The following is a 14374-nucleotide window of genomic DNA, read 5'->3' as shown; positions in this document are numbered from 1 at the left end:
CTCTTACCAGTATGGGGGAGACAGCCTTGGGTGGAAGGGACGGGGCTGGGGGGGGGTCAGCGTCCCCCAGCCAGCCCGCTCGCGCCATCTGGGGCTCCAGTGGCGATTTAAAGGATCTGAGGCTCCAGCACCGCAGCGGCTGGAGCCCCAGGCCCTTTTAAATCGGTGGCTCCAGGGTAGCTGCTCCTTCCCCTCCCCCCCCGTTGGTGGCCCGGGTGGGGTGGAAAGAGGCATGGATGTTAAAGCGTTGCCGTGGCAGTGCTTTAAGCAGGGTCTTGTCACGGCAGCGCTTTAAAGTCAGTGGTACAGGCCGGTACAGGTGGCCACTTTTTGCCGGTACGCTGTACTGGCCCATAACACCTTACTTTCACCCCTGGGCTTACTTCTGTTAAAAGAAAACAAAAACTAATGTGAAAAAGCCCTGAGAAGTTTTCTGAGGGCTCTGTGCAAGTTTCAACCCATGGAAACTCAAAGCAAGTTTTACTGAATACGCACCCTACTTCTTAAGCCCTTTGTCATGGTAGAACACTTAAGGTTTACATCACATGAATTACTTTAATATAATTTCCACTAAACAGATTCTTCCAAGATGGCCCAAGGAGGTGTAATTTGTCAGGTTCTATGCTGTTCTAAAAATGCACTTCGGTATTTTTCATCTGACATATTAAAAACTAAATTCAAAAAAATAAAGGAAGTAAAATATGGAATTATAGAACTGTAGGGCTTAAAGGGACCTCAACAGATCGTCAAGTTCAGCCCCCTGTGCTGAGGCAGGACCAACTGTAACTATAACATCCCTGATAGGTGTTTGTCCAACTTGTTTAAAAAAAAACAAAAAAAACACAAAACCCCAAACCCTCCCATGATGGGGATTCCACAGCCTCCCTTGGAAGCCTGTTTCTGAGCTTAACCACCTTTATAGTTAGAAAGTTTTTCTTAATATCTAACCTAAATCTCCCCTTGCTTCAGATTAAGCCCATTACTACTTGGCCTACTTTCAGTGGACATGAAGAACAATTGATCCTCTTTATAACAGCTCTTAACAGTTTGAAGACTGCCCCCCTCAGTTGTCTTTTCTCAAGACTAAACATATGCCCAGATTTTTTTAATCTTCCCTTGTAAATCAGGTTTTCTAAATCTTTTTATCACTTTTGTCACTCTTCTCTGGACTTTTTCCTAAAATGTAGTGCCAGAATTGGACACAGTACTCCAGCTGAGGCTTCACCAGTGCCAAGCAGGGCAGGACAATTATCTCCCATGTTTTACATATAATATTTCTGTTAATACACCCCAGAATGATATTAGCCTTTTTTGCAACTGCATCGCATTGTTGACTCACATTCAATTTCTGATCTGCTATAACCCCCAGATTCTTTTCAGCAGTAGGACCACCTAGTCAGTTATTCCCCATTTTGTAGTTGTGCATTTGATTTTTCCTTCCTAATGAAGTACTTTGCCCTTGTCTTTATTATATTTCATATTGTTGATTTCAGAACAATTCTCTAATTTGTCAAAGTTACTTTGAATTCTCATCCTGTCCTCCAAGGTGCTTACAACTCCTCCCAGCCTGGTACCATCTGCAAATTTTATAGACATACTCTCCACTCCATTATTAAAGTCATTAATGAAAATATTGAGTAGTACCATATGCAGGGCTGACCTCTGCAGGACCCCACTAGATATGCCCTTCCAGTTTGGTAGCGAACCACTGATAACTGCTTTTCAGTATAATCCTTCAGTCAGCTGTGCACCTACCTTATAGTAATTTCATCTAAATCACATTTCCCTAGTTTGCTTATGAAAATGTCATATGGGACTGTATGAAAAGTCTTGCTAAAATCAAGATACATCACATATACTGCTTCCCCCCAATCCATTAGGCCAGTAACTCTATCAAAGAATGAAATTAAGTTGGTTTGGCATGATTTGTTCTTGACAAATCAATGCTGGTTATTCCTTATAACCTTGTTATCCTCCAGGTGCTAACAAGCTGATTGTTTAATAATTTGTTCTAGTATCTTCCAAGGGATACTAGATTCCATGCCTACTTCCCAGCCACAACTAAGGGCCAAGTTCAAACTTGTTAGAAGAGGTTGCAACACCATTGACTTGAGTGCTGTTGAATATATTAACCCCAGACCTGAATTTGGCCCAAGGTCTCCTGAGCCACTTCTAGCTACATAGTCACGTTCAGTGTTTTGGAGAACGCTTGTACCTCTCGATGTAGATAGAGGTAGGGGGTGTGTGTGTGTGTGTAGAATGTGAACTACAACTTCATGTCACAAAGAACTGCACTCACGAACAATTGCAGGGAAAAACTTGTGCATCAGTCTAATTGGGCCTTAAAATATGAGGATACATAAAATCACTCATTTCTGTAGTATTTGCAATATTCTGGAAACAAACTTTGTGAAACAGCTAAACACTACAAAAATAACTACTACATCTGCTGTTTTTTATTCTTCCTCTTTCTTCTTCCCATTCTTTCCCTTCACATTTTTTCTTTATAATATATATTTCAGTACATCTTTTTCATCTTTTCAGTATTTTTGATTTCTCTGTTCTGTCTTATCAAACCTCTCAATTCAGGTTATTCTGTCCTCCTCTCTTCCCTTCTACCCAGTGCTCTGTTCCTCCTTACTTGAATTATTTTAAACTCTCTTTCTTCTCCAGGTCCCTACATTTTCCCCACTCTTCTGGTCCCTCCCTTTTCCTTTCAACATGCTCCCAGTACCCACTGCTCATTATGTGGGCCACCAACTCCCACTTGTGCTCCTAGCTGCCCGGATTCTTCCATCTCATCTTCTAATTGATGACTCATTTGGGAGTGCCCCTCAGTGAAGAAGTTCAAATTCAGCCTATCTTCCCCCGACTTGTTTGGCCCTCACTTAGCTCCTCTGTGCTGTGCCTGTTGGGCTTAGAGTAGCCGCCTCAGGTGCCATGGCAGAGCATGAGGGCACCAGACAAAAGAGGAAAGATGTTGAGGGTGAAATTCTTAGCATGACAAAAAGTTTCTCTTTGCTCACAGAGAGGTACTGCAGTGTTAAGGGGCTCAGTTTGTTACTTTCGGAAAGTTTTTCAGGTCTTTCATTTTCATGTTAGGGTTTGGTCTTAAGTTTTAGTGCAGAAGATAAGGAGAGTGTGGGTCCTTTGTGAGTTGTCTTCATGGGGGGTATCACTGCCTTTTTCACGTTGGTAGCTAGCAGGGACACCATGATTTTCTTCAGGATGTGGATTCAGATTCTAATCTTAGTTTCATTGACTAGTGTAACTCCACTGAAGTCAGACAAGTTATTCCAGATTTACAGCAGCATGAGATCTGAATCTCACTGGCCCATGTTGTTTTGCTGGTTTTTAGTCTGGTGACATGGGGTATCGTAATAGCCTATCCATCTATCTTAGCTTTATTTGATGGCATGTTTCCTCAGGCTAAGCAGAGTCTGATCGTGGGAGACTTGGTTTTCTTTCAGACTTGAAGCCCCAGGCACTGGTCTGTGCAGATGAGCCTTGTGCGAAATGTAGTGCAAAAGCATAACAATGTTGAATGCCAATTACAAGATTCTGCTGGTAGCTTGCTATTTGAATGATTTTAAATCCTTGCCCACAGAATTCAGACTCTGCTTTACCCTTTGGTAAAGGTACCCGTGAGAGAGATGGTATTTTGCACTCTTTAAAGAGAGGAATTCACAGAACTGCCTGTCTACCCACCCCTGTTGAAATGTTCATTTGTAAATCAGTTGACGGAATGTCAGTGCTTTAGTTTTTAATTCAAGCATTTCAGCTGAACGTCTTCATCAGAAGAGCATGGACGGTGCTTGGATGAAATTTGATTTCTGTGGCTTTGTCTTCAGTACATGGAACACAGGCGTAGAGCATAAATGTTTAATGAACGGGGCCATCCGTCTGGCAAAACTTCGGCATTAAATGTTGTTGTTCTTCGTTACTGTCAAATTTCAAATTATGCCTGAAAAGAATCAAGACCTGAAATCAACTTCCCTTGCTGCTGTATTATTGTGTCATTAAAACGGAAATAAAGGAGAGAGGGAAAGGGAGAGCTTTGCTTTCTCTTTGTTCCTATCACATTTTCTAGTGTATTGCAAACATTTCTTTTCCACTGTGCTTCTGTCTCTGTCTTTCTCATTCCCTCTTTGTATATCCTCAAAACAGGTTTTTTCAACTATTTTAATAATTAATATGCCATTTCCCCAATAACTTCTCACTTTGACCTAATATCTAGGACTATACAGTAGAGATGTCCAGGTTATGATAATGCCTAGGACCACCTCTTTCTGATGTGTAGTTTGCAATTGCTTATTTCTCCAGGGTAATTTGGTCTGTTATCCAAGAGCCTTTGGAGCATGGGGAGTTTGATTTTTAAAGCCACCTATCTAAACTATTTGTGCCAAAGGGCGAGGGGGACATATCTTTCCCCTTTTCTAATGGACCAACTGCATGAAGAAATCTTGAGGAAAATCTTGCTTAGACCTGAGACATAAATGGTACCATCTCATTTTCTTCCTTAAGGCCTTTTGATTTTTAAATCCAACTTTAGACATCAATACTAGCAAATTTCCATATGGATTCTGATTCCCCTCCATTCTCTAGGCTTTGGAAATATCACTTCAGTTTTAAATATCTTTCCCATTACTTTCCTTTCTCCTGTTAATGACGACGCAAACACTGTACAACCAAATGTGATATAAAATTCCCAGAGTTCATCCTTATTCTGCTAATCTTTCCATATAGTTCTCTGCTCTCCCTTTTCCCTGTACTAAATGTTGGGCTCTTACTTTTTCTGTAGTTTTCTTGCATTTAAAATTTATAAAACAGTTTGATATAATGTCACAAACGGCAATTTATTTATTTATTTGCTCAGCTTTACCAGCTGCTTAACTCTGAATTTATTATAGAGATGGGCCTGAGTCAAAACCTCATGTCTAAACCGGGTTTTCACACTGGTTCACTTTGGAATCTGGACCTGCATCCAAGGCTGAATGTCTCCATTGGCCCTTATATCTATGTCCATAAAAACTACATTAAGATGGAAGTAAAAGAGTGGATCGGTTATTTATGGGTAAAACTAAATTATTGGGATGTTGTAATTATTCCCAAATCAACCAAAATAAACGTAGGAAAGCTGGAATGACAGTTACCTTACCATGTTTGGATTTATTGTAAGGGTAAGGTAAGAAATGCAAAGTTAAGACATTTAAACAACCTTAACTCTGCCCTGTAGTGGTATCATACAAAAAAAGTATGGTTACGATTCCCAACCCAACCCAAGTTGCATTCCTGCTTCTCTCAGCATTCCCCTGTGGGTTCTATCAGCAAGTCTGCATCTGATCTGTGTAGGATGTTTTTTTTATATAACTCAGACCTTTGGCTTAGCACTTTGCCATTTCAGTTTTTCATGTAGCACTTTCAGTCTCTTATCACTGTGGCCTGAGAATGCACTGCTATCTACAGGTCTTGTTGATTGGCCATAGATATTGGGGGTTCCAGGTTATGCCTCTGGAATGACATTCTGTATCTATGCTCAGCTCTGTTTGATTTTGGAGAGAGAAGCTGCAAAACTGGAATCATGATCTGTATGTTCCCAATGTTTGTGGGTATTGGAGTTCAGAGTTTCGATTTGGCCCATGATAAGGGGCTGCTCTGATTTGTGAATCCAGATATGAACGTACCCAAATGATCATGTGCTGTAGTTTGGACTTATCTCCAATATTTCTATCATTTAAAAAAAAATCTTGCTGAGATGGAGTCCATTAGTTTGCAAAATGGATTTGGAAAGTTGACAAATGCATGTGCGATATCCCTGTGTGATTACTGCATTTCTCTATTTGCAAGGCTTCTATATACCAGCTTCACTTAATCCACAGCATGAATCCTCACTGGGACCAGCATTTTCTAGCATGTCATTCCTTCTTTCTAAAATCCCCTCAGCTAGCTTTTGGTGAAATACCCAAAAGGTTTTATTACTTATTAAAAGTTTCAGAATGGAGACTTGGCTTATCTTTCCTACCTTCTGTCACCAGACAAACCCCGATGAACAGCTGCCAGCTATTTCACAGATGTAAGTTACAACCTGCTGCTGTCAGTACAACAGGTGACCCTATGGAATGATGGCAAACTGCCACTCCGTGCCCCATGCAGCGGTGTGTGTAGCTCTCTGTCCAATGCCACTTTCAATTGGCATCGCCCTTTTCCGCCTCAGGATTAATTTCTCACGTTTAGAGTCAGTGGGGTTGCAGAAGTGATGATGATTGGTCGCACTGAGGCCAGGTGTCACATTTTTATCTGGTTTCAGTACTCACAAACTTTGACACTGTAGTGTATATTTTCAATTTAGGATAAGAACATACACACAAACCTACAGCTAAGAAAATAATGTTGACCACCATATAATTGAGTGTAGCTGAGCAATAATGTGTATCTAGCCTATGTATTTGTGGTGGGAGGGATAGCTCAGTGGTTTGAGCATTGGCCTGCTAAACCGAGGGTTGTGAGTTCAATCCTTGAGGGGGCCATTTAGGGATCTGGGGCAAAAACTGAGGATTGATCCTGTTTTGACCAGAGGGTTGGACAAGATGACCTCCTGAGGTCCCTTCCAACTCTGATATTCTATGATTCATAATGCACTTTTCACCAGCTGGGGGCCGTGCACACTATAAAGAATTACATCAGTACCATTCAACCATGTACAATACTTTCTTAAAGCAGCCTTTTTTTCTTGCTTGTTTGTCTCCAGGAGAAATGCTGCTGGCTGTTCTGCCCCTGCTGTCACTGAGGGGAGGTCTGTGTGAAGAGAGGCTCTACACTGTGCCCACACTGCAAAATTGGGCTCACCCTGATATTTGGTGACAGGGAATTCCACACCCCAGGTTCAGCCACTAAGAATACTTGGCCCCTGATAGTTTCACCTTTGGCTCGATCAGATGCAACATCCCGATTATGATCACAGCTGTCATGACAACAACAAGGAGTCCGTTGGCACCTTAAAGACTAAATAAATCTGTGAGTCTTTAAGGTGCCACCGGACTCCTTGTTTTTTTTCTGGACACAGACTAACAAGGCTACCCCCTGATACTTGACAGCTGTCATGGTAGATCACTGAGAGCGGGATGATTCCTGGTTAGTTGGGACCCAACTGATTAGACAACTTTAAGATTGGTAATATACAAGAACATCAAAAATATGCACACGTGAACTTGTTAAACACATTTATTGAGTTCTTGACAGTAACCAAACACAGTGAATGACCATTATAAACAAGAAAAAAGGCATTAGCTTTAACTTGGTCAGCTCCTGCTACATCTGTAAAGAAAATATATCCCTTCCAGCAATTTACAAGGTTGAATTTGTATGTCTCAATAATGGACTCAAACCGGGAAATGGTAATTTTAAACTAACCCATTTTTCAGTTGCCTTCCGCTTCTGGAGCCTAATTCTTCTTAATGATGAACCATAAAATGGAATTAAAGTTACACTAGCTTTGTTAAATACATTCCTAATTGCCATTAACTCAGTTAAACTGGCTGCAAACAAATAAAGTAAAAAAGAAAAGTAAAGCTGCCTCAAGTGCTAGAGGCTTATCATTTCAGAAAGGAAAAATAAACCAAAGCGAGTGTACTAAATTAATTTGTTAAACACATTTATTGAGTTGTTAACAGTAACCAAACACAATGTATGACCTTTGTAAAACAAGAAACAGAAAATGGATCATTTCTGATTTTGGCAAATCCTACTACAGATATGTGACAAAGGGGGATATATTTCAATTTCTTTTATATTCTGCTGTGATATATTTACACTACTTATCTCTCAATGTCTGTCCTTTTTTAATTAAATAAACAGAAGGATCATAACCGAGAAATAAGTTTCCTCTACAATCTTCTTGTTCTGTCTTGTCAGTATCCATTAATGATAGGGATAGAATGAGAGCTTTCCAAGGATTACTTGGCACACAGAACACAACTCCACTTTGATGCTGTACGGAGCCACCTTTTTCTTATTTTTTTTTTTTTTTTTGAAGGGGAGGAAAGAAAGAATTTCATATGTACAAAGGCTGAAAAGTCTTTCTTTGTGAAGCTAAATTAGTTCAGGAAAACTGTATCAAAATTGTAATCACGTTTACTGTAGTTATTGTCTCTTTCTTTTTTTTATTACGATCAATCATATGAATGAATTTTTAGTTACGTTTCCATCTTGGCAGCTTTTTTCTTGCAGCACGTTTGCACATACTGTCATGAATCCAAAGAGTGAATGAGATTGGGTGCATTCTAGATTATGTCAATTCACAGTAGTAGCATTCCACTGAGGTGAGGGGTTCTTCCTGTTTGTCTTAATTACTTGAGGAGCCATTCATTTACTGAAAGAAAAGTAATAACAGTTATACTTTACAAAACACCAAATATAAAATTGCTGATTTTTAAAATTAAGTGCCTTCAATGTTTGTATTTTATAGAAAATAGTTGTTGAGTAATTTCAAAATTATGAATTGAGAATGTGGCTCTTAGTCTTACCACTACACTAGAGCTGGTCAAAAAATTTTGAATGAAAAATATCTTTTTCAATAGGAAATTATTATAATTTTTTAAATTGGAAAATGAAATATTTAGTCATGTTTTTGCCTTTTTTCAGATTTTTTTTTCCTTTCTACCCCTTCCTCACCCCCTTCACTCATTTTTCAGTGGAAAAGAGAAAAACGGGAAGGGGAGGAATATGAACTGAAAACTGAAAAATTTGGAATATTCGAGAAATCATTCCTTTCTGAAACCTGAATTTCCCATTTCAGACCACTTCTACTATCATCCTTCCTGATATTTTTCACATAGTGTTTTTATCAAATTATTTAGTGTGATTCAACTGCACAATGGCACCTGACTGCTCAATTGAGCTGCTTAAGTCTATCATATCTGCTCACTTTCAATACTATCCCATTTCTACCAATGTTTATACCCATGATCTCCGTGGAGCCAACACAGCCCTGGGAGAGGGAGTTGGATGCTGTTCTGGCGGTAACAGCATCAACAGAAATTGTAAACTGAGTTCCAATTGCACAACGTCTGTTGTTGATGTTGTGAAAACTAAAGCGAACTCAGCTAGACCGTCAGTTTGCAACTGGAAAAATCATAATTATAAAGTGAGATGATGTGTTCTGGAAATACCTAAGAGATAATCAGTGTGGAACCTTACATTACTAATTTTATGGAGTCACCTTTCAGAGCAGAAGTACATTTTATTTCCTTATAACATTTCCTTCAATTGTCACATGGCCTATTATTTTACTCCACTTGAGATCAGAATCTGCACAATTATGTTTTGATTCTCATTTGCACGTGCCATACCTCTTTTTCAAGAAAAACAACCTACAGCTACAAATTATCCTATTGTCATAAACTGGAGTGAGGTGTTATGATGCTGTGTATCATTGTAAAACTTCTCAGATTTCAGATATTCTAAACTTGATAGCTGAAATCTGACACTTATAGTCAGATCCTATCCCACCTATTTATATATTGATTCACTTTGATATGTCCCATTGTACACCGCTACTAAAACAACATTATGTAAATCAAACAAGGATCCTCCGAGGAAAGGAGCTCTACATAGGTGTAGAGATGATTGTTCTGGAGAGGTTTCAGAGTAGCAGCCGTGTTAGTCTGTATTCGCAAAAAGAACAGGAGGACTTGTGGCACCTTAGAGACTAACCAATTTATTTGAGCATAAGCTTTTGTGCATCCGATGAAGTGAGCTGTAGCTCACGAAAGCTTATGCTCAAATAAATTGGTTAGTCTCTAAGGTGCCACAAGTACGCCTTTTCTTTTTGTTCTGGAGAGTGCCTCATGTAAAACCTACCTCTATACTGTAGTTTCTGTGCTCTGTTGTTTGGACAATCTTTACCCTGTAAACTAAAATTGATATTAGTTCGGATACATCGATTGTTGAGAGGCTGGACTGGTCTGAAGTTGTCACTCATGCTCAGAAATATCTGTGATGGCTGATTCTGGCTTAGCAGTCGTAAAGAATGCATCTGTACAAAACACAAAACAAGGTCCTATAGTATTATTCTTCATTCTAAGTTAAGTAAACAATATTGAAGACTATTTAGATTAATCATCATATGCAAAGCATACTAACAATATTTTTGTGATTTGGAATTTGGGGTGGGTTGACAGAGATTCAGTCTATACTAAACATATTTTTAGACCCATAGGCAACTGGGATACCTTAAGTAAAGACAAAACCATTTCCTTTGTGGTCATGATCCTGTTTCTCTAAGCCCCACTGTAAAGAGAGCCTCCAGTTTTGTGCAGAATAAATGGAAATGGCACGAGGGAGCTTTGGCTGACCAGGAAGTAAATGGAATCCATAGTACTAGATAGTGGCAGCAGATGCAGAGAAAGGGAATTTGGTGAATGATGAGAGAAAATTGCTCAAAGGTGTTATGGTAACTACTCTGACTTGCTATTGAGAAGACAGCTTTGGGTGAAAGTGCCCAAGTACTGGTTATGCCACACAAATCTGAATGCAGAGCCTGATTGGCACCATATCTGTATTTTTAAAGAAGTTAGTGCTTCTGGAAGGCATGGGACTTGACAGTCTTGGAGAGTGAAATCTTCTCTATTCACTGAAAGATCTATCTTGGTCAACACCAGTGCAATCTTCCCTACATTGCCCTCCTAATGAGGTTTGGCCTTGACCTGGGACTCCTTTATGGGACAGTCTTTACCTATCATGACTACTAACAAAGTTGCCAATTTTGAAGGTGGTATTTGTTGGGTGGGCAAATGTCCACTAGCAGCTGGACTGCAAAAGACCAAACAGCTATCCATCTAACGATGACTTTTGAAGTGGCAATCTAAAGGTTAAAGGGCATTTATTCATTACCATTTCCTCCTGGTGGCTACCTCATTAGTTAGAGTTGTGGGAAAGTGGGGGAATCTAATGAGCTTGGAGAGTTTTGTAGAGAACTACACTGGTAGGTGTGTTTTGCATGTTGTAGAAGTGCTAATGACTTCAAGGGAAATCTTCCGCCTTGCATCAGTTCTCTAGTCTGAGTATACTGTATAATTAGTATGTATTACAGTAAATCAATTTGCAGTATTAATATTGTAGTATGCATCTAACCAGTAAAGCCTGACAAGCAGCAGCTACCATGAGATGATGTCCTTTGAGTACCAGTGTACGCTATAGAAACATTCTGATCTTCATTTTCTACTAAACAATTTTCATTATTGTAATAACGTAACAAAAATATTTATTGTAGAAAATATGCACGTTCATTGGGAAGTTTAGTATGTATGATATGTACCCATTTTCTCTCAACTGCCTCCCCTAAATTACTCTACCCATTTAGAATGAAACAACAAATTGTATTCCCCAAACCCATGCACAGTTGGACAGAATTAATACAATGCAGTTAAAATACATTGCATGCTTTCGGTAGCATCTTATTGGCAAAGATGACACGATTTTAAACCCCAATGTGACTTCTGAGCCCTAATTTCTCATCCTTTATTTCATTCCTTGGACTAGATAACTTCTGCTGTGTTAGCTGGAGCTGCTGTACTCTGGGGGAGGACAGTCTGTGTTTCTAATAGTTCTTGAGGATTCTACCAGGTGAGAAAACAGCTTTAAGATCTGCTTAGGGCTCTCAGGATTCTCACTAATGGAGGATACACTGGGGATGAGGTGAATCAGTGAATCCCCTGGCTGACATTGCCACCTGTCACACGGTGGTTGGCCCCAGTAAATTAAATAGGTTCAGTGCTCTGCCAAAATAGGCTCCCATTTGGCCAATTAAGAGGGCAGGGCAATACCTGGGGGATAGAAAGGACCAGGCAGAATCTGATAGAGGGAGACCCAGTGAATCAGAGCTGTCTGAGTGAGAGTCAGGAAAAGGCACAAGTGAGAGCTGCCAGACCCAGAAGGTGTTTCCTGCAGTGGGTGGGGAGAGAGTGAAGGCAGGAGAGCAGCAAATGGGGTTCGCCGGCTGACCTCTCCAAGCCAGAAAGCCGGGGCTGGAAGGCAAAAGTGAGGAGGAGGGAGCGGAGGGAGCAGAGGGAGGTGCCTGCTGTCTCCTAAGCCAGAGAGGTCTGAAGGCAGGGGTGCAACATAAGTGCTTAACCACTTACGTCACTAGAGAGCTGGGCCCAGGGGATCAGTGAGAGGGCTGGGGAAGTGAGGGATGCTCCTCTGGCCAGGATGTCCTCCCAGCAGAGAGGCTGTGGGGGTTCCCGCTGGGAAGAGAGGGGTTGCACTCGAGTTGAAAAGGCTGGGGTGGCTGTCCTGGCAAAGGGACAGAAGTGGACCAACAAGGAGCCTAGGTGTGGTGGAAGACACCAGAATATGATGAGGATGCACTCCAAGCGGAGAGGCTGGGGGTGGCGGTGATGGTTTTCCTGCTAAGAAGAATGGGGTTTTAAGGACAATGTGGACTGGGGATGATATGGACTATGTTTTGGGACTTCTGTTACAGGCTATTGGAACTATGCTTTGGTAACAAACCAGTCCCAAGGAGGGATATTATTTAAGCAAGGGAGCCTGAAGTGGAGCTCTCCAGTTACCCTGAGAAAGGAAAGTGACGCAGGTGCACTGATGGTGCTGTGGCCTGCTGCCAGAGGGTGCCACTCTTTGACCCCCCATTTCCCAGGCACCCACACTTGAAGATCTGCTGTTTGTGGCACGCTCAGTGGGGGTTGAAAGCAACTGAACTGTGCTGCCAAGATTTTCCACCAATGTGGTCCCCAGCTGGCCTACATAATGTAATGAATCTAGCTCCTACTGCTTGCTCTATGCTGCTGCTACCTAACAGTAGCCTTCAATATGTCACTCTGGAACCAAAGGCCTATCTTCCATATTTTTGACACACGTGCTGGCATCAATCTGGCCACCTTTTTCTGTGCCAGAAAATGTAGACTGGAGCCTTCCCCAAAGGCTCTTTGTCCTAGCTCAAGTCCCACTACATAAACTGGCTGCCACAATCCCTCATCAGACCACAAGCCTCACTCTTCTAATGTTCTTAGTCTTTTCTGACCTAGTGTGGGAGGGTCCCAATTATGTTTCTGCACTTGCGCATTTTTCAGTTATTCTAGCACTCCCTTGTGCAGAAATTACAAAACAAACATAGTTTAAGATACAGTATCGCACTAAACCAAAGAGAGAAATGTAATTTCAAATATGATGCTACAAAGATATACATTTAAAATATGTATTCTTCTGATGACATTTACTAGGTCCATTATGTTCGTTTTAGTTTACCTGCATCCTTGTTATGTAGACAGGTTTGTTCATTATTATCCAACTTGCTGTTTCATAGCAGGGTGGAATGGTCATGGACCCATCATATGTAATGAAACTAGAGGTCTCGGGATAAAGTTCCTCAATATTAAGTCCCTGTAGTAAGTATGCATCATCTAGAGAATAAAGGGGAAAAATGATCTAGATCAAGCAATATTTTCACACGACAAACTTTGTTGCACATGTCTTTTACTCTAGAATCTCACCCTTAGTTTTACTGAACTAGAAAGTCAAACAAATATACCTTGTGCTCTGCACAAATTGATTGATCAACACATGGACATAAACAGATATTATGATTTTAATATAGTAACTTTGCCCTTAGGTGCTTGCTCACAGCTTCTGTTGACTTCAGTGGGAGTTTAGCACAAGCATTTGCAGTGAGAATTTGGCCCTGTTTTAGGTATTTGGGTTTAAAGCTGGTTGAAGTTGTATTTATTGATTTGGATGCAGCAGCCTTTGGAGAATGCCGACTCTCCATATTTTTGGAGAGATGAACAATTTTTGCTCAACAAAACCATGGGAACACCAAGAGCATTAAAGCTTAATTACCCTTGTTTGAGAGAAAAGATTGTTCTGCCTTGTTAAGGTTAATGTATGATGATAAAGCTGCTCAGTGAAGCCTGCTGTCCTTTAATGAGCACACTGGGAGTGGATGCAGTATAAACTCAGAATGCTCAAGTCAGAGGTGAGAAAATATGCTGTAAAGAAACTTACTGGCCTTCCCACTTTTTTTCATATCCTCTGTGGTATTAATGAGGTGTCCCTTTGTAAATGACTGCAGAGTGTGGACATGTGATAGCATATGATTAGAAATGGATATAACTTTTAGGAGTCCTCAAACCTGCTCAGCCCCTGCTATATTGTATGTATTTATTGCTGTTACATAACACTGACCCTACAGTGCTTTCTGCAAGTCTTTCAAAGCTGTAACTCTGATTTTCCAGGATTCTCTGCAGCATTTCAGACTTCAACAGTTCCTTACTAGTTGTTATGCTGGGGTACTTTACATTTAAACTTGTCAGCTGTCTCCTCTACCAATATGATGCATCACTGAGGAAGCTGGGCCAGT

At 40.6% G+C, this 14374-nt stretch overlaps 1 protein-coding gene and 1 long non-coding RNA gene across 4 annotated transcripts in view; one reads left to right on the top strand and one right to left on the bottom strand.

Annotated features, from left to right (window-relative positions):
* LOC311530735 overlaps positions 1–14374 on the top strand; it is a 233852-nt gene that overhangs the window by 76610 nt on the left and 142868 nt on the right. The gene's annotated exons all lie outside the window — the stretch shown is intronic.
* Positions 7204–14374, bottom strand: part of CA10 (carbonic anhydrase 10) — a 339090-nt gene continuing 331919 nt past the window's right edge. For both annotated transcript variants that reach the window (XM_084647578.1, XM_084647579.1), the window contains exons 8-10: positions 13264–13418; positions 9859–10033; positions 7204–8368 (exon numbers count right to left, since the gene is read on the bottom strand). In XM_084647578.1, coding sequence (XP_084503704.1) covers positions 8346–8368; positions 9859–10033; positions 13264–13418 — 353 coding nt within the window. In that variant the 3' untranslated portion in view covers positions 7204–8345. The remainder of the gene's footprint in view (positions 8369–9858; positions 10034–13263; positions 13419–14374) is intronic.

This window comes from Lepidochelys olivacea, assembly GCF_965140295.1.
Source record: "Lepidochelys olivacea isolate rLepOli2 genome assembly, chromosome: 14".
NCBI lineage: Eukaryota > Metazoa > Chordata > Testudines > Cheloniidae > Lepidochelys > Lepidochelys olivacea.
This window is presented reverse-complemented; position numbering and strand designations above follow the sequence as displayed.